Here is a 21,807-nt window from a genome sequence, read left to right as displayed (position 1 = left end):
TCACAAAGACTGTTTCCCTTGGTTTGTGAAGGGCTGAGAGGAGCAAGCCGGCCGGGTGGGTGATGAACATATAGCTATCAAAAATGAGAGCATGAGACCACAGTCTGGTATCCGGTGCATAGCCGGGCATGGCTACTGGACTACTAAATTGCTAAATACCCTGAGTACTCCAACTCTGTGCCAAAACCTAGAACCAGGCTTGGGTGGCAATTACACTGAGAGCTTGTTCTTGGACCTGTCCCAAATTCCAAGCCTCTGGGATCCGGGAAAGCTGCAGATAAGATCCTGTGAAAAGAAGGCGCAAGGAAACAAGGAAGCCAGCCACAGTCTTCTAAGCAGAAAGGCTGGGTGTAGCTGGAAGAGTGTCTTCCAGAAGATAAGAACTGGATATTTGGCTTTGTTCTTTCTTTGCTGTACAGGGACGGCACTGTTTCTTCTGCCAAGGCTTCCTCCTTCCTCTTCTCTTATGCAACTGAGCTTTTGTTGAAACATAAGCACTTCCTTCACTGCCCATCCCTCAATGCCCCCTTTTCCTCCCTGGATCCAGGACTCCAGGTCCTGGTTGGGATGAATGTCAGTCTCCACTTTTCATACGCTGCCCCGTGCGGTTGGTGGCCCATCTTTCATCATTTAAAGCTCCACAAACCCTACCCCTAGCTGCACTTAGACAAACCCTCTGGTTCTCTATTCCATGGGCCGAGCGCCAAAAATACAGTCATGTCTGCAAATGATAAGCACTCAACAGCTATTGCTTCAGTAAAATTATGGTTGGATGGTGACGAAATGCTACCTGTTGTTTTTAAAAATTCCTTGGTCTCCATCTTTTCTCCCATTCCTTTTGAAGAGTGCAAAAGGCAGCTGGGAGCAAGGACCTGGACTGGGTTGGAGAGTGAGGCAGGTACTAGGGCAGGGTCTGTGTACCTTGGGGAGGGGGGTTCATATTTGCAACTCTGATGGGGAAATGGGGTGAAGAATAGGCAGAGCAGAAAGCATGTGCACAGTGTGTCCCATGCACTCAGGCCCAATGCCGCATATAAGTAAGGCTTTGATTCTCAGGAAGGGGCCTGTAGAATTAGACAAAGTACTGAGATGTGATCTCTAAGTGAATGGAGTCAATACAGGAAGGTGAGATGTAACTCAGGAAATAACATGAAAGCTCAGAGGTTAGTGCTGGGATCCTGAGTCTCAGGTCAAGGTGCCAGCAAGGACAACTGGAATGAATGCTTGGCTGTATCCTTTGGACCCAACTTCCCTGACTCAAGGTCATGGCTTATAAAGTAGTCAAAGTGATTTCTATATGTCAGACTTTCTATTTAAATAGCCCTCATGAGCCTTCCTTGTGTAGAGGAGGTAGGACTCAGAGTTTTCCCAGTAACACTGCACTCTTTGTTCTTCCTCCTCTTGGCCATCAGATGCCTCTAAGTAGAGTCTTGCTTCTTCTTCTCCACTTTCCCCCTGCAAACCATTGCAAATTCTTGGCCTGCCCAGCCCATTGACCTCATGGCAACTCCCCTAACTGAAAATACTGCTTCTCCTCTCTAAGGCTAGCTAAAAAAGCCCTTTGTGGCTCACTTGAGGACAGAGATGGCCTACAGCCTCACAGTTTCCTGTGTGGTCCTGCACCAACAGCATTGGCGTCACCTGGAAACTTGTCAGAAATTCAGAAACTCAGGCCCCACCCAAGATCTACAGAGTCTGCATTTTAACAAGACCCTGAGTGACTCCTCTGTACAGGAAAGTCTGAGAAACCTTGCTCTGGAATCCAGATTATATGTAATTACCAGTAAAGTGAGCCGATTCAGGGGAAAAATCACTCGGTCTTGGTATATCCAAATCTCTAACAGAAGATGTAAATCTTTCTAGAGAGTTAAACCTTACACAACGGTTTGAGGTCCTGGCATGCTCAGGGTGTTAATACACTCAGCCCAGGGGGTGTGTTTACCAAAGGCAAACAAGTGCCCCATTTTCTCAAATACACTAAAATCCTAGTGGAGATCAAACTTGGTGCCTGGTTGGAGCTGATGCCGTAGCTTAGAATGTTCAATGGCTGGAGAGCCTGTTTTGTGCCACCCAATGAGTCACAAACACTAACTAAGGATTGGCTATTTCACTGAAGCTGCCCACAATAGAAAACTCAGGGAGATATTCTTAGCACTGAGCCAGAGGAATTCAGAAGCCAATGTCAGCAATCTGGGTTGAAATTCAGGCTACTAACAGGATAAATCATAGACTGATTTTTACACAAAGACTCACAGCCCTCTGGGTCCCACATATGGCCTGGCAGTAGCTAGAGTAGCTAGTGAGTAAGAGCATTTGCATATGCTGTACGTGCCCTGCCTATATCCCTCAGCCCAGCTCCTTATTGCAAAGATAGGCCAAGAATTTTTTTTTTTCAGGCTATGGGAACAAACTCAGGCTGAGTAGGGGCAGCTCTCAACCAACCACAAGTGTGAATTGGTGGATAAATGCCCCAGCTCCCTTCCCGCCTGAGATGGAATAACATTGAAGTATGTCTACACAGCCTCCCATAGTTTCCTAGTAGGACTGAGCTCCACTTGTCTATTGGGGTAACTTGCTTGACAAAATGCCCGGGATTGGCTGCCTTTCCTTCTCTATTTCCATTCTCTGCTCACCTGCTGGTGCTTCCCGGGATCACTTTCTGAATAAGTGACTGGCACCCAAACCCTTGTCTCAGGGTCAGCTCCTGGGAGAAATGAACCAACACGAGAGCAATTTCTGAGTAGCTGGGATGAATGGACTCATCTGTGGCTCAACTGCATCATTTTATTTGAATATTTAAAATAAAGTTTCGTAGGGCTCTGATTAAAAATGTTCCCATTATATGGTTTCGGCTAAATCATTTATATTTCATATTTGTGTTTGAACAAAAATATGGAAATAATCTTCACTGACATGTTCACATTGTTGGCATCCACTCCATATATCCAAGAATAAAGGCAACATTTTTGATGGCTCTTTGTGGAACTGGAATGTGGGTGATGATTACCCCATATTTTAGGATTGACCAATAGGAAAAGAAGCATTTCAAGCCACCTCTGCCACCCCCCCCCAAAAAAAAAGGAGGGTTTGCTAACATAGCGGGTCAAAACCTGACATTTGGCTATGGGAAACTGTGTCTCAAGAAGCAGTAGATAAATCTTATTTTCCTCCCTGACCTATGTGCTGCAGGCTCTAGAGTTTCTTGTCCCCATGTAGACCAAGAATTGCTTGTCTTCCAACTTGTCCTATTTTGGCTTCTTTGCCAGTGACAATGTGAATAAAGTTGGGTTGAAGAACTCAGGCTCTGCTGAGCCATTCATTTTAGAATGAGCTATTCATTCTAGCTTCAAAGAAGGAGGAAGTAGAAAGTCATGCTTGGATGTTTAGCTTCTGCCCCAGCAATGGTGGCCAGAGAAGATATATACGTTATCTATTGTTATGTAACAAATTATCCCAGAATTTAGAGGCTTAAAACCACAAACACTTATTATCTGGTAAGATTTTGCAGATTAGGAATTTGGGAACCTTAGCTGGGTATTCTGGTCCATAAAATATGTGAGGCTGCAGTGAAGATGTTGGCAGGAGATCAGTCAAGATGTCCTCCTTCCATGGATCTTGGCTGCCTGAATGTCCTCATAAGTGACCCAAGAAAGGAGATGCAGAAGCCTATAATGCCTTTACAACATAATCTTAAGAGTGATATATCATTTCTTCTACTGTATTCTTTTAAGCACACAAACCGATCCTGAGACAATGCAGAAGGGGATTATACTAGTACAAGATTATTACATTTAACCATATATGGATGGAACTATAGTCAAATAACTGCCAGCTGTTTATCTTTCCCCAAGTAGATAAAACCTCTGATCACCCATCACCTGTCATGCCAAAGAATCAAAAGGGTATAATTGTGCTAATACCAAAGACATTTTCTGTGGTCTCTCTGTCTCTCTGTCTCTCTCTCTTTTGTTAATCCTCACCCGAGGATATTTTTCCATTGATTTTTAGGGAGAGCAGAAGGGAGGGGAAGAGACGCAAAGAGAGAGAGAGACATTGATGTGAAAGACACATCAATTGGTTGCCTCCGGCATGTGCCCTAACAGGGCCAGGAATCGAGTTTGCAACTGAGGTAAGTACTCTTGACCTGCAAACCTTCAACACTCTATCCACTGAGCCAAACTGGCTAGGACTCTGTGGTCTCTTGGTAAATTTATTTCTTGAACTCCTAAAAGATGTTTACTCAAAACATGAATTTTCCACACTGTCAAAATAATTTGAGTCTGTATGTGACAATCAAAGGTAAATGAAACAGAACTGCAGGAATTAACTTGGCTTATCAGAGACTAGCCAAGACTGATTGTTTGATGCAAAATAAAGAAATGGAGACAAGATATTTTGAATGAACATGGATTTGGCTGTCATAATTGAGCTAGGATGGAGGGACCTCAAGTCTGGTTCTGAACTCGACCCCAGAGTATTCCTAATCACACAGCTGCCGAAGGTGGTTCAGGAAAGCATAGCCGGACCTCGTCCTACTCAGTGAAAGCAGGAGATTTTTCATTAGAAAAACTGAAAGTTATAAAGGAGATTCACTTTAGAACTCTCCCATTCTTTTGCTTTTCTTCCCATGTGGCAATTGTTCTTTGGTTTGATATTTCTGTGAGGTGACCATAACAACTGGAACAATTCTCCCTCAGTTCTCTATCACTTTTTTTCTCCTCACTTTAGTCTTTGATAGTTCCTTGGAGCATGGAGGATAGTGTCAAGGAAGAAGAAAAGGAAACAGTAGGGAGGAGGGGAAAGCAGGAGAGGAAGGTGGTGAAAAGGAAGAGAGAGGAAACAAGTGTGTGTGTGTGTGTGTGTGTGTGTGTGTGTGTACATGTGCACACAATGAAAGAAAGGAAAAATCTGATCATAATAATGAATTAGAATCAGAAACTGAACCTTGCTCACCAGATAGTTCAACACCCTTATTTTCCAGATGAGAAAACAGAGTACATGAATGATTAAAGGATTTACATAAGGTGATGAAACAAGTAAGGGGCACAGCTGGACAATAGAACACAGGTGTCCCCCACTACCTCCTTTTAAGTATTTCCTAATATTTCCCTGGCTGCCCCATCAGTCTGTAAGAATGAATAGCCTCTGCCTCCTCCTCATCCAACCACACAACACAGAGCCTAAAAGGGCATTTCAATCAAGTTGAATAAACTGCGTGTGTGTGTGTGTGTGTGTGTGTGTGTGTGTGTGTGGCGGGGGGAGGGTATCTGAGTCTGCAGTGAGCGAGGATAGTGAAAAGAAGCATATTGCTAAGGAAGATGACTTTTTTACCTGATTATAACATACAACTTAAACAAGTCTTCAAATTTCCCAAGGCGGAGTAATAGAAAAGGAAGAGTTATAACACTCCTGATAATTAAATGGCAGTTCTAACAGATCTGTCACGTCTTCAGAGGCCATATTGCAAGGCCACTAATAACAGTGACACTAATGTGTTTGGGTTGCACTTAGCAATTCGAGTGTTTAGTGCACTGCAACCATTTGTTCTGGGTCAGCAGAGGTTAACAAGCCAGTAGTGAATATAAACACAATTGTGTTTCGTTAGGCTAAGCTCCCGGTTTGAAGAGCAAGGACAAAGCCCCATCAATCATTTTTACGTTCTTCTAGAAACAAGTGATGCATGTTGGATAAATATACTGCTACTCACTGTTGTGTTTGAAGATCCTTATGGTTGCACCTGAGAGTCGGGCCCCAAGCACAAGAGATGCGTGGTTTAACTCATCACTTAAAATGAGGCACCCCTGTTTAGAAAAAAAGCACATATGACACAGGTCAATAAATAAAGTTAAGGAAAAACAACACGGGGGAACAGTAAGATACTTCGAGACTTGAAACAGAACCTTGCACCCACTTGAGTTTTAAAAACCCAAATGGTTAATCTGGTGTCTATATGAATAAAATACTATTCAGCAATTAGCTGATGGAGTTGGGGGTTGTTTTAAGGGATTACATCTTTAGTCACGTACATTTAATTTTCAGCAGAAAAGGTCATTTAAGATCATGGTTCAGCAACAGCTATTGTATAAAGAATTGATGTTTGACAGGAAAACTGATGTACTTTTGGGTGGGTTGGGGACTTTCTGGGGTCCTTCAATCCCATGCTGGATTATTTGGGACAGTTTTTGTGTGTTCCTACTGAAAGGCAGGGTCTTTTCTTTCTCATTCTTCACTGTACTGACATTCATGCAAGAAGAGCACCACTGCTTGACAGTTAAAAACACTGCATTTGGCAAGTATGACTGGCAATTCAGTCTGAGGCACGTGGAAAATCCCAATCTAATTTACTGCTTATACATTACAACTTACAAAATTATTTTGCCTTTTGAATGAAAACACTTTAAATTTTGAAACTGCTCAACCATACCCAAAATGCAGACAAACTATGGTGGCCATTTGTCTTCCATGGCCACCCAGGATCTGTGAGTTCTTCCTTATATTTTGGAAACTTCATACATAACATGTTTTGAGTTTTTGAGTCAAGAGCCAGAAACATTCCTATACTCTATACTCCAGACATGAGTGTGCACTTATTATTTTTTGGTGAACATTTGAGAGTTACTTGTAAACCTCATGATACCTCACCCTGAAGTTCTTCAGCATGTTTTTATTAAGAACAAGAACGTTCTCCTACAAAATCACTATGTAATCATCACACCCAAGAAATTAAACATTTATATATTATCATGTAATATACAGCTCAGAATAATGTTTCCCCAACTGTCCTAATACTGTCTTATGCCTTTTACAGATATTGTTTTTCCTTCTATTTTTTAAAAACATAATCCAATCAAAGACTATACATTACTTTTAGTTGTCATGAGTCAGATTTCTTAAAAAACATAAATCTGATTATGGCACTTGATTTTACTTAAAATGAACCAACCCACTCCCCATTTTTCTCAGGAAGAATTTCAAAATTTGCACATGATTTACACTGCAAGACTTTGCAATTTGGCATCTGCCATTATCTCTGGTCCCTTCTTCATCCACTACCCTATACTCTAGTTCTTCCCAGCCTAGACCTTTACCCATGCTGTTTACTCTTCCTTGTCTTAAGGAAATAACTTATCTATCTTAACAGATAAGTAAAAAATTCTCATGTCACCCACTTTAAATGAGCTTTCTCAAGAAGAGTTTGAGGGCAACTTTTTGTCCTTCCCCATGAATATACATGCCTTCTCTGTGTTAGTCATCCTACTTTATTTGGTGTGTTTTTTTCTCCATTAGAATGTAAAATACATAAATTTACAAGGCACAAGTCTTGTTCATCTTTGTATGTCCTGTATCTTACCTCACAACAGGATATAGTAGATTCTCAGTCATGTATTTATTGAGTGAATGAATAAATGAATGAATGGTAGAAGCAAAATGTTGGCTAATAAGTGTTCGCTACATTATAGATGATGAGTTGGGAGCCAACACATTTAATTGATTTTGCTAAGAAATCAATTGATTTTGCATGAAAGATGAAATTTGACTCACAGCTGGGGCTGCAATTCTATAACCAGAATATAATAATGAAGAGATTTGATGGACTAAGCTGGTACATTTATTTAAAAAGCTGGATATCCATTAGGCTTTTCCTCAGAAAAGGAACTTCTGAGCTATACCTCTAACAAAGGGCCTTCTCAGTTATAATTCTTAGGAAAAATACAGCAGAAGACAATTATGTTAACAAATTCTCACCTTTCCAACTAGTGCAGGAATATTCATTGAGTTAGTTGCAAATCCCATCCCAAAGACCATGGCTGCTTCTACATTCAGGAACTGAGCCACAAGGTCTTCCAACTCTTTATGCTTATTCAAGGTTCCTGCACACGAAATAATAGGATGAGTGAGTTTTCTCTTTCACAAAAAGTCCAAGAATTAAAACTCAAATTCTAGTACATACCCATCACCAAAATTTATCTATATGTTTTGGTGATACATAGCAGTATATTTACTATATAGTCCTCATACAGAAACAACCCAAATGTCCATCTACTACAGAATGGATAGATGCATTGTGGGAGTATCTATATAGTGGAATTCAACACAGCAATGAGAAAGAACAAATTACTATCCCACACAACAACTTAAAAAAATCTCACAAATTAGTGGTTGAGTGAAATAACTCAGATAGTTATATACTCATACAGGTTGTATGAGTCCATATATATAAAATTTACAAACAGATAAAACTAACCTACAGTGTTGGAAGTCAGGTTGGTGGTTGCTTTTACTGGGAGCATGAGAAGAGCTTAGAGATTCTTTAAATGTTTTATTTCTAGATCTGGGTGCTAGTTACATGTGTATGTTTGCTTTGTGAAAATCCATTGAGCTGAATACTTGTGATTGATGTACTTTCTATATAAATACCTTATGATGCAATAAAAACTACAAAAAATTCCACCATTTCTTTCTCTCCACACCCTACATCTCACAAATAACTGATTGCATGTTAACCCCTCAGAGGTTCCCCACACTCACATGTAAACAGATTCCATGACTTTCATAAATACTAATAAATCTAGTTATAATTTATTGAACCTTTGGGACGTGCTAGATTTCAAAGCCCACCATTTAGGTTATCTCATTTCATCTTAATAGCCCAGTAATCCAGGCATTTTACTTTACAGATAAGAAAGCTAAAGTGTAAAGAGGTCACAGAAAAAAAGCAACAGAGGTAATCTAGTCTAACTCCAAAGTTCACATTTTTACCACTTTAGTATCTTTTATATGCAAACTCTCTGACCCCTTTCTATGCATAATCCCCTCATGCCTTACTGAGAGCAAACCCAATACTCCCATGTTTTCCTTTTTGTCACCACTCTGGCTTCTAGATCTGCACCGTCTCATATGGTAGCTTCTAGCTACAAATGGTTAGTGCAATAGAGTCAAATTTTATTTAACTTTAATTTAAATTTTTAGACCTAAGCACTATAAAATATTTACTACTCAACACAATTTCTTATTTTGATAGGGTTACATTCTACTTATTTCACTTTACTCGATGAAAATGTATGGTCTGAATTGAGATGTGCTATAAGGGTAAAATATACACAATTTTTAGGGCTTAGTTCAACAATAAAAATAATGTAAAATGGCTTATTAATCTTTTTATATTGACTACATGTTTAAGTCATAATATGTTGGATATATTGGGTGGAAAATATAAAGTTGAATTTACCTGGTTTTTAAAACCTTTTTAATGTTTTAATTTTTTTACTATAAAATTTAAATTATAGGTGTCTTGCATTTTTATTGGGCAGTGCTGCTCTAGATGATACACTTAACAGAAAAGAAAAATGGACAAGTGGAGCGATGCTGTAATTTGCATCCTTGGGATGTAGAAGCCAGATTTAACTCAAATTTAAGTTAGAGCTATATTGTTAGCATATTCAGAACTATTATAAACATGCTTCTTTTAACCTAATGATTAATATACTTTAGTAAACATAATGTGACATCAGACTTTAATTTAAATTGGTAAATTATCTTGCTTATTGTGCTAAAATGGTGATACATTAAACTGTAGAAAGCACTGAATGGTTCAAAGTTTTACTCTGCATTTAATACAGAAGCTAACATTTGATGTCCGATCTTTATCTTTTATGAGAAATCACACTATCATCTAACAGATAACTGGTGGTCTTTCTTTTCAAACCAGAATTCATCTGGTTTTCAATTGTCAGAAACCATAGTAAAACATGTATTTCGGCAAAGTCAATTTTGCTTAAGATTTGACGGAAAATGTTAAAACTTTAAATTTTAATTTAAAACCTTTTCCTTACCTAAGCTATATTAAATAAAAAGAGAAACAAAAATTTAAAGATAAAAATGCAGTCACATAATCATCTTTCAGATTTTTACCTAACAGACTGCATCCCAACAGGAATGGCCCCCGGAATAAGGAGTGGAAAGACCATTGGTCTGGACACAGGGAGTCTTGAGTTCTGGCTCCAGCATTTTCACAAAACAGCTGAGTGGACTTGCAGTTTCCAGAGAGGCGGAGAGAGGCACTATTGTAGGTTTTCCTGACATGGGGAGTGCTCTTTCCTCCACATCTATTTTCTTGCAGCTCCCACTCACTCTTTGAGATCCACCCAACATGACCTCCTTTCTGGGATTCCATTCTCAGCTTCCCCAGGTGAACTGGTCATGTTCTCTTCTAAGATTGCATAAGCTTCACCGCATAATGCTTATAGCCTTTAGGTTGAACTGAGGATGTCCACAGGACCATCTTTTTTTTTTATTACAGAAAGAGCCCTCAGGATACATATACCATTTTTGAAATGTTCCTCTTGGCAGCCACGGTGCCTAGTGCAGTACCGACACATAGTACTGGTAGAATTGCATGCTGTCTTTTGATGGAGAATGAAGATAGAACTGAGCCTAGAGGAGGTGATGGTGCAGGGAAGAAGGTCAAGAACCATGTGATGCTAGGGCAATAAGGTGGCTGGGCAGTGAGGACCCGCTTGAAAATACTCATATCTGAAAAAGGCCTCCAGCAATGAGGTGGCTAACCAAGCTTTGCTAACTCTGTAACTTTTCCCAAGAGACTTTCCTACCTAGAGGGTGAGGGGACAGCAGTGTCCTGGTCCAGTCACCCAGAACTGTGTGAGTAGGAGTTCATAATGAATCTTTGTGACCTCCACCTTCCTAAATATGACATCTCAAGGGTTTATCTATTACAGTTGCCTCACTAAAACTTCTTAGAATAATGTAGGATGTGTTGTAAGCAACCGAACAACCAACCAAACAGCCAACTAATGAGAAATGGGTGTATCTAAGGACATCTTGAGAAATTGCCAAGATGGAGATGAGAGGAAATGCTGTGTCTATATAAGGCCTCCAGATGCAAGCCAGTGGTGACATGGTTAGTAAAGTAATATTTAAATACATGAATTTCTATAACCAGATGCCTCACACCTGAGTTATGAGTTATGAATGGTTGTGCATCGATAGGCTTACCTTCATGTGTTGAAACAAGAGTCCCCAATCTCAAACCCAATTATCATAGAATTTCTTTGTTTAGTGTTCATAGCTCAAATTTCATAAACAGATTTGAAAGATTCCCAGAATGGTTGGCCATTATTTTATTCAAGAAGTCATGCCTTTTAAAGTTAGCCTGGGTTGGTCTGGGGTGGGGTAGTTTGTTAATAAATAATAAAATTGTGGCTTATTTGCATTAATTGACTGCTGATTTTCTCCTCCTGTTCTTCATATTCAATAAATCAAAGTGTAGGAATACCTTGGGAAAACAAACGAGTCACTAGAAACTTAACTAGTTTGCTTTCCACAAATATTCAGTCCATACACCTTTACTGAATTGAGGTGTCTGAGTCATGACAAATTATAGTAGGTAGTTGAGTACCTGAGTACCTCTAGAAATTACATTCAACATTTCATCTGTATATAAAGATGACTATTTTTTAATCCCAAGAAAATACAGCTGATAGCATTATTATTAGCTAGGAAGGAGCTAATTAGGAAAGGAGCAAAGGAGGAAGCCAGACATTATAAGCATAGCTATTTGGGCAGCTTCACCAGGAAGCTGCAATTTTGTACTCTGCAGGTAATCACCTGCCCTTTCCCTGCAGATCACTGGGGGAAGGGGTCCAACAAAGGGGAGATGGATACATGCATAGTAAAGTTGGGGTGACACAGGGAGGGTGCCTGTCAGTCAAACCTTGGAGCAGAAACCATTGGCCAGAGTAGACAGGGCCACTGCAAGCCCATGACAATTTGGAAATACATAATCCACTAAACAAAGGAGCTTGCTGTCTTGGCTCTTGCTCTCTGGCTCCTTTGGCTTTGCTCCTGTCCATGTTCTCTCCATAGTCCCATAGGCATGTGGCATGTGGATCCCACAGCAATGGACTGATGAACTGCAACCGGGAACACAAACTAAGCTAGCCTGATGCTGGACCGGACACTGCTCCGATGTGGAACAAAATTTCTGGACACCGGCTTTGATTCTAGCTCTCTTGAAGCAACAGCTACACTTCTTATATGGTGGGACAAAGGGAAATGGGACCAGGGGATCTCAGGGGTTTAACTTCACAGAAATAAAGCTTTCTACAATATTTCATCCTCCCAAGCGAGTCTCCAAAAATTCATTTTCTCTGGATATTGCAAGAATCCCACTCCCACGAGTAACAGGTAGGGATGAGGACCTTTCCCCACTGATAACATATCTATTGTCATAAGTGAGGGTACAGATAAATTCACAATAATTTTTATTTCCTTTTCTCTCTTTAGTCCCTGAAGGTCAATAACAGTCATAATTGCCCTAACTGGTTTGGCTCAGTGGATAGAGCATTGGCCTGTGGACTGAAGGGTCACAGGTTTGATTCCAGTCAAGGGCATGTACCTTGGTTGTGGGCACATCTCTAGTTGGGGGTGTGCAGGAGGCAGCTGATCGATGTTTCTCTCTCATCGATGTTTCTAACTCTCTATCCCTCTCCCTTCCTCTCTGTAAAAAATCAATAAAATATATTTTTTAAAAAGTCATAATTGGCAGAGACAATTGCTATGTTGTGCATATATGGACACTTATTCTCATCCTGAAGGTTCATTTATCCAATGGGATACTGAATAAAAGAATAAATACAAACTGGGTGTATCCTCTTGCCAGCTCTCTTAGGATTATTTGATCTGCCAAATACTGGGTTTGCAACTACCAGTCAAATCAATAAAAAATCAGATTCAGGGAAAAAGTACCTATATTGTATTTATGGATGATACACTGCTCCTGGATTTTTATTGACATTTACTGACTAAAACATTTCAGGGAGAACATATAGATTGCTGGCCTTCATATTGACACTGATCAATAGTAAAGAGTGTGGGTGTTATTAACAATCTTGTTTCACAATCACCGATTCTTCCCGAGTGGCGCTTGGGAGGACTATTTTTCACACTGAGGTTGTGGTCACTTTTTGTCTAGAGTATCCTGTTTGTAGGTTGTTCCTTAGACTTGACCCAGGAGCAGGCTATTATTTATCATGGAAACCTGCCAGCTGGCTCATCTGGCTGCTCCTGTTGTGCTGTAATGATCCCGCCTCTGAGCCACTTTGCTTGAACAAAGTGATTCCTGCATTAAAACCAGCATCGGTCCTTCTACCTAAAGAATTCTACCTTCCAGCTCATCACCCCAAAACTCTTAGAATACTTTGCTTTCCTCCTTACTCCACTGTGCCCAGGCTAGTGGGGGTTATAGAGCTATGATACCTATTTAGTAGGTTTGTTTTCCTGTAGACATGCAGAACAAGTGTAAAGAAAAGCCACATGTGATGTCTACAGTAGATCTAGAACATACTTTCATACTGCACATAGGCAGCTTCTGCTGGGTTGAGTCCTTCTATCCTGTTGAAACAGAAGAGACAGTTTTTATCTGCCCACCTATCCAGGCCTTCATTTTAAACAAACTATTGCCATCTCTTGGCAGGTTAAAACATTAGTAGATCATTAGAATCTGATACAAAAACCTTAAGTGAGGCATGGATATATAATCATTATGATCCTTCCTATCATAAATAATCATAATACTAGAATAATTTTTTAATAGACCAAGGGAGAGAGATTAGGGTATCTGAGAAACAGAAAAGGTCAGGGGGATTTGATCAAGACTGGGGTCAGTGGATACATGTGCATTTCTTGGTGGTAGCTGCCCGGGGACAGCTGCAAGGTGCATTAGAGTAGCTTGAATGCTGGACATTGGACTTTCTATCCACATCAGCCACTCCTCAGCCCTCACCATGGGAAAAAAGTGCCTGGACTGCTGGATCACACAGATTATGTTCACTGAACCAGTGGGCCTCTCAACAGGGGAACAAAGACCAGGGAGACATCTTGATGTCTGGGAGCTGCACAATATTCTAGAACATTTGTTCTCTCTTGATTAATGGGAGCCCCAATAAGGCCTAAAAATAGAACAGCTAGATTCAGGCTTATAGTTAACTTTAACTTGTTTACAACAACAACTTAAACACTTCTTTCACACCTGAGTTTGTGAACCACCTGGCCTTTTCATTCATTAGCTACGTGACCTTGGGAAAGTTATTGACATTTTCTGGACTTTGGTTTACTCCTTTATAAAAGGAAGTTCGAATAAATAATAGGGGCCTTGTCAACACTCAGTTGTGATTCCATTCTCTATTTTACTTCCATGAGATGGCAGAGAATTAAGTCTGGACATGGTGCATGATGAAATGGGCAAGTTCTACCTGGTAGCATGGATGGAAATTAATTTATAGGCTCCTGTGTAGTCTTTCAGTCCTCACTTTCTACTTGTAGAGCTTATCTTATTCCTTCTTGGCTTATTAAATATACCCACAATACATAGGTCCAGCTAGAATAGAGTTCAAGAAAATATAAAAGGGTTTTTGCCCTGATGGAATAGGAAAGACATGTGAAATAAGTAGAAAAAAACAGAAACCTGGATAAATTAATTGATTCTGCAAATCAAGTCTTTTAATTCTGCTAGTCAACACCAGGTGAAAAGTTGTATCTAGGTTATATCCTGTGTATTAAAGGAAACACAAATGCCAAAATGATAAAAAAAAATGGCTTTTCCAAGAGGGCATGGAATAAATGGGTATCATATTTCTGTCAAGTAGTATTTTTGCCATCCCAAATGCTCCCATTCCTACAGTTAATCGCCTGAATGTGTGAAGCTAGCAGTAGACATTGACAATGTGCTTGGTTTTCCTCAAGTTGTTATCAGTGGCTTTCAAGGGTATACCCAGGTGTCTATGTCAATGAAAGTTAATCTATATCCTTAGTATATTTGGATGGGACAGGATTTTCAGTCTAAATAAAGTAAAGGAGACTAAAGTGTGATGTGTGCTGATATGCAATGGATTTGGAAATCTGGACAATGGTATTAAATATACAGGATTCTTCTTCCCAAGTTGCTATGATAGCAAGTACTTGTCTATATCAGCAGACATTTTATAGAGGGCCAGACACAACATATTTTGGGCTTTGTGGGCCATGTGGTTTCTGTTGCAATGACTCAACTCTGCCATTATAAAGTCAAAGCAGCCAGCCCTGACTGGTGTGGCTCTGTTAGGTGGGTGTTGTTCCATACACTAAAAGGTTGCCTGTTCAACTCCAGGTCAGGGCACATACCCTGGTTGGGGGCTGGATCCCTTGGTGGGAGGCCTGCATGAGGCAGCCCATCATTTTGAATAGATGTTTCTCTCTCCCTCCCTCTCTCTTCCTCTCTCTCTAAAAAAATCAATAAAAACGTATTCAAAATCAATAAAGTCAAAGCAGCCATAGACAATCCACAAAATAATGGGTGTGGCTGTGTTCCAATAAAACTCTATTTATGGATATTAAAATTTGAATTCCATAAAATTTCACATGTTGCAAAATATTATTCTTACTTTTATTCTTAAGCTGCTTAACACTAAAAATTATTTGTAACTTGCAGTCAGTATGAAAACAGGGGGCAGTTTGGTGAGCCCTGGTGTAGTTGGTCTCCGGTGATAGCTATGAACAGTATGGGATAATGCTCTTCTGTGAGACTCAGGATAACTAGTGTCTAGTCTTGACTTCTCAACCTAGTGACTGCATGAACACTGATCAGCAAGTCATTAAAAATCTCTAGACTTCATGTATATGGTATTTGTGAGGGTGGAGGGAAGATAATCTACAATTTCTAAAATTAGATAAACTACAAATTCTAAAATTATATGAGTTCTAAATTATCCCAGGTATTACCTTGCTGGTAAGTATACTTGTGAAAATTATTGGCATAGCTTGTTGAGTTGTTATGCTTGCTTGGCTTTGGTGAACCTACAGGGCCAAATTCCACATTTGCAAAAACAGCCCTGCTAGTTGAAATTTGGCTGGGCTGTAATTTCTGTCACTGTCAAGAGTAGGGCTATTACCTTGTTAGAACTATAACAGGTATTAGGGAATTTCCAAAAGGCTTTCAGAAACCAAGATACATTTTCATTTTCCTACTCATAAACAATTCTTCTGAGTCCCGTTCCTCTTACAATTACTCTTAAATGAAAATGAAAAGGCTTGAGAGAAAAGCAATAACATCTTGTTAATCAGGTTTTACAATAATTTGGTCTGAGAGGAATGGCACTATTTATGAAGAATAATTTTGCTGTGTGAATTAGAAGGTAAAACTAATTGAGGATGTTTATAGCCTATTTAATTGAACCTACTGTTATAGAGCATGTTTATAGCATTGATTTGCATAAAACCATGTTAATTAAATTTGTTTTTTTTAAAGAACACAAGATCTTTACTTGGTAACAGGTTCTTAGAAAATGCTCATTCCCATAAGAATTTGAAGAACATAAGATGATATTTATTTGAAATAGCTTTAATGTCAACATTTTGCAAATTCATGCTGGCCCCTTATTCGGTAGCTCAGGTTAGCAAGATTGCACATTTCTTGAATCTAGCTACAAATATTTGAGGAAAAACACACAGCAGCCTTGATAGTTTGAATTAAATGATAGCAGAGAACTTGTCTGGAAGATACAGAGGCAAACCATTTAATGATTAAGGAAAATGTTCTCAAACTTTGAAAAAAAGGAGACATTTCAGCGAATTTGCACATTACACCTAACATGAAAATCACAGCTGGAACTCAAGAAAGAAAAATGATTTCCTATTATATTCAGTTACATTGATTCCTAAGTCAATATGTCCTTTATGATGTTTTTACAGTGAAACTATTTGAAGGTTACTTCTTGAAATTGCAATTATAATTTGAAGGAATGTTCTCAAACAGTTTTAAGGTATGTATACTATTCAGGTTTCCCTAATAAGATGAATCAAACACAAGGCTTTCCTTCTCCAAGGAAGAGAAAACTACAAGTAGAGATGAGCTTTCATAGGCACCGAGTTAGTCTTGTGGCATTCCATGCGTTTGTTTTCCTAGAAGTGAACTTCTTACTAATAGTTGCTGGTCAAATTATGACAGCACAAAGAGCTTAGAGAGTATATGTATTCAAATAATATACTACTACTACACATCTTCTGCACACCCTTGGAGAATAAAAGTGGAGCAGGGGAAAGAAAGAAAGATGCCTGAGTTTAACCTTTCCTGGTTTTAGAAATCTGGACCAGCAATGTGTGCCAGGTGGCCTATGTTCAGATATCAAAACCAACTGTGTTCACTGATTTTCTGGGGTGTCTATTACCTACTTATCAGCTTTTATTGATAGACTCCATGTCCTAATCATATATGGTATGCACTTCACACAAAGTAAAATACATTTTGAAAATTTTTAGACTGATTTGGTTAAGAAAGGTAGCCATGTTGGATAGTTTTCAGTGGTTCCCAAAGTGTGTTCCCCAAAGCAGCAACGTCACCTGGCAACTCCTTTGGAATACAAAATCGTGGGTCCTATTCCAGACCAACTGAATCAGAAATTCTGTAGGTCAGCGGTTCTCAACCTCTGGGTCACAACCCCTTTGGGGGTCAAATGACCCTTTCACAGGGGTCTCCTAAGACCATCGGAAAACACATATATAATTACATATTGTTTTTGTGATTAATCACTGTGCTTTAATTATGTTCAATTTGTAACAATGAAAATACATCCTGCATATCAGATGTTTACATTACGATTCATAACAGTAGCAAAATTACAGTTATGAAGTAGCAACGAAAATAATTTTATGGTTGGGGGTCACCACAACATGAGGAACTGTATTAAAGGGTCGTGGCATTAGGAAGGTTGAGAACCACTTCTGTAGATGGTACAACTGTTGTTCTGTGCCCTCCAAGGGATCTGATGTTAAAGTTTGAGAACCACAAATGGAGTCACTACAGCCAAACTGCTAAATTACTACAATCAAGTAGGTTGAGGCTTGAGCATACAATTCTATTCCTGTTTTAAGGAGCCTGGGAACTTAAACTTTTGACCTTTCCAGTCCTGGGTCAATGCCTGGATCTACATCAAACCTCCAGATAACCCTGATTACCCTGAAGTACTAAGGAAAGAATGGTCACCTATTCAGACCACCTGATACCTTGCTGGACCACTAGTTACCTACAGGATTATCATCTCAAAGCAATCTAGAGGCTAAGAATGTGGGATTGATGCTTCTCAAGATTGTACTTTTTTTTAAATTATTATTATTATAAGAACGCTTAGCTTTTCTCTCTCCTTCAGAACACCGAGTGCTGCCTAGTTGTATTTCTGGTTCGCGAACCCTAAGACTCTTGAATAAATCTTTATCATTTATTTCTTGGCACATCCCTCAGACTCTGAGTTCATTGTACACACTAAAGAATCCACACAGCCTGGGGCAGGGTCCCTCCAATAGACGGAAAAATGTGGTCAGTCTGATTTAGTGCCAACATTTCGGAAATGCCAGAACTGTTTTTTGTATGCCTCATTTTAGGCTCCTCTTGACTTTTAAGAGAATAATTAACCCCCAAAATAGGAGTTCATTGTGGAAAATTAGAAAATACTACAAAATAAAATATAACCATCCTTATCAATGCAGATATTCATGTAAAATGTATTTTTTTTAAAATGGGCCCATCATTTACATACTGTTTTATAACTTGTTTTATTCTTTTAACAATGCATTTTCCATGTTAAAGATAAGAAAATGGAGGACCTGGAAGACATATACCTTATGTCTTCCCTAGCTAGTTATTTAAAATTTTAAGGCAAAATTTCTCAAAATGGAACTGCTGAGTTAAATACCTTGCTGTTGATACATTTTCATATTGCTCTCCAGTTTACTCCAAAAGCAGTTTATAACAATAGACTTTTCTTCACTTGTTTGAAACTATAGAATATTATTATTATTTAGCTTTTGCCAATTAGGTGAAAAGTGGTAACTGTGTCTCAAGAGAAAATCAATGATAAGGATAGAACTCTTTGAAATTTCATAAAGTGAACATACACATATAACTGCAACAAGATGAAAAGCAACTGCAAAGTTCCTTTGTGCTTCTTCTGATTACCATTCAGCTCCCCACAAAGTAACAGCTATTCCATGCATTCTCAACAAGGGTGTTATTGTTCCCAAAGAGTTGAAAATTGGTTTTTGGAGGGGGGGGATATCTTACTCTATGTATGCAAAAAAACACAAATATCCATGTACTACATACACAGATTTACAACATATCCACGGTATGAAAATACCATGGGAGGAGGAGATAATAAAAAAGGTTGAGAAACATCATACTATTCTGATTGTGCAGTTTTGCCTGTATTGAACTTTGTCATAATCTTGGCCCACTGCTTAAATTGGAATTATCTTTATTTTTGATTTGTCTTTACCTATTAAGAATTTTAATATTTTCTCATATACATTGGGAATAGCTTTATCTAATTTTATTCTGTGACTTTTAACTTAGTTGACATGGTTTTTATGTGAAGAATTTCAAATGTTTGCTTTTGTTGAATCTTTCCCTTTAAGTTCTCTGGGAGTGCTCTCTCTGGTTCCCTAGAGTGGACTACTTCCTGAATTAGGCTTGAGAAATCTGAAGGGCAAACACTTGTGGATAGCTGTTGATTGGAAGTAAGCTGGCCTTCCTCAAAAAGGGAATAGTGCCTGTTTTTCATGGTCCAGGGAGGCCTGGTATGGAGTGGGCCTGGAGGTCATTTACAATGGATCCCTCTGCTTAAGAGGGCATTCTGCCAAGTGAGGTGAGCTCTGGTGGAAAATATTGGAGGTCATCGTGGGATGTAGAACTGAGGAGGTGATTACAAGTAACAAGCTAGAGAAGAGGCTTTCGTGCTCTGAATGTTTCTGTCTTTCCCACCCCCAAAAATTCATATGCTGAAAAGTTAATGCCTAAAGTGATAATATTAGGAGGTAGAACCTATGGGAGGTGAGTAGGTCACGAGGATGAAGACCTCTAAGTAGAATTAGTGCCTGTATAAAAGAGGACCCAGAGAGCAACACATCACTTGCATGTGAGGATATAAGGAGAAGTTTGCAGCACAGAAGAGGGCCCTCACCTAATCATGCTAGAACTTTGACTTGAACTTTCAGCCCCCAGGACTGTGAACTTCTGTTGTTTATAAGCCCAGTCTGTGGTATTTAGTTGTAGCAATTCAAACAGGCGAAGAAAGGGGTATTGCTCACACCAGGGGGCTACAGTCTGACATTTCTAGCCAGGTACTTACAAGGAACACACACAAGTGCATTCTGTATTTGCATGGTCTGAATAGCTTTATTCTGTTCATTTTTTCATTCATTTGTGAGTTCATTCATTCATTCAATTTCAATTTTATTTATATAGTGTTTTCTGGTGGTGGCTGTTCTTTGTTTTTTTGTTTGTTTTTACATTTCAATTCCAAATACATTTGCAATTTACCTAAGTGTAATTTACCTAGAGGTAAAGTGTGAGGTAGAAATCTTATTTCCTTATATGATTGTCAAGTTATCAGAATACTAATTATGATCCTTTTTCTAACTGATTTGAAATATTGTTCTTATTATACACAAATGAGTGTGCCACATTGTGTATGTCTCTAGACTTTCAGTTTAGACTCTCCCCACCTTGTCCATTCATGTTATTGGGATTGTGTTCAACTTACATATTCATTTGGGGGAGTACCAAGTCATTCCCATCTAGGCCATAGTCTCTCTCTCTCTCTCTCTGTTTCTCTCTCTCTCTCTCTCTCTCTCTCTCTCTCACACACACACACACACACACACAGACACACACACACCTCAAAGATTTATAATCTTCCAGAGCACATTAACAAAGTTATTACGAAATATTATGCTATAATTACCAAAGTTGTCATACATGGCACACAATTTGAAACAGACAGCCTAGACCAGGGCGCATGCTAATAGAAAACAACATGAGTATAGAACAGCCGTGGGCAAACTACGGCCCGCGGGCCGGATACGGCCCGTTTGAAATGAATAAAACTAAAAAAAAAAAGACCGTACCCTTTTATGTAATGATGTTTACTTTGAATTTATATTAGTTCACACAAACACTCCATCCATGCTTTTGTTCCGGCCCTCCAGTCCAGTTTAAGAACCCATTGTGGCCCTCGAGTCAAAAAGTTTGCCCACCCCCAGTATAGAAGATGTAAATTTAAAATGTCAAACCTTTTAAATGCTTGATTATGACTCCAAATTGCCATTTCACTCTGCCTCCTATTCAGAATATAAAAAAATGCACAACCCTCCCAACCCCATCAGCCTGTGGATTGTTAAATTGATCCACAAGCGAGTCAAAGCCTCCCTTAATTCTTTATTTCACAATTATTTTAGTTGTACACAAAAATGAATAGCAGGACATCTTTTTGGTTCTTAAAAACAGCATTTGAAATTCTGCAGTATCAGTCTGGAGATGTACTGTTTCCAGCTATATTTTGGGCTTAGCTTGAGCATTTGCAGGTGCGGATTTGGACTGCACATTGGACTTCTTCTTTGCTGCTCCCTCAACTAGATCGACCTCCCTCTTGGGCACTGAGGTATTTCGTGGTGGTTGCAGCAGGGAGATGGGAACCAGGTGCCTGGCTTGGATCTATCTTTCTACTTTTATCCTTTGGGATAACTTTAATTTAATTGTATTTGTTTTTTATTACAACACATAGTTGAGTTTAGGTTTTTAGCCAAATCTCAGTTGTTTTCTTTCAGTAGGCAAATATGTTCTAGTTACATATTTTTGGTCAAAATGATATGTGTGGTCTTCTATCCTTTTATTATGTTTTAAATACTTCATCTTGATATTCTTTTTTGCTTAATTTTTCTATTTTGTAATATAATTTCAGTGTTCTTTCCCCCCCCCCCCAG

The 21,807-nt window shown here is 39.1% G+C and overlaps 1 protein-coding gene across 1 annotated transcript in view; it reads right to left on the bottom strand.

Annotated features, from left to right (window-relative positions):
* SPTLC3 (serine palmitoyltransferase, long chain base subunit 3) overlaps window positions 1-21,807 on the bottom strand; it is a 132,594-nt gene that overhangs the window by 58,331 nt on the left and 52,456 nt on the right. The window contains exons 5-6 of the mRNA XM_005860567.2: window positions 7,747-7,871; window positions 5,708-5,801 (exon numbers count right to left, since the gene is read on the bottom strand). Coding sequence (XP_005860629.1) covers window positions 5,708-5,801; window positions 7,747-7,871 — 219 coding nt within the window. The remainder of the gene's footprint in view (window positions 1-5,707; window positions 5,802-7,746; window positions 7,872-21,807) is intronic.

Source organism: Myotis brandtii, unplaced genomic scaffold (genome assembly GCF_000412655.1).
Source record: "Myotis brandtii unplaced genomic scaffold, ASM41265v1 scaffold137, whole genome shotgun sequence".
NCBI lineage: Eukaryota > Metazoa > Chordata > Mammalia > Chiroptera > Vespertilionidae > Myotis > Myotis brandtii.
The sequence above is the reverse complement of the archived record's forward strand: the minus strand, read 5'-3'. Positions and strand labels throughout refer to the sequence as shown.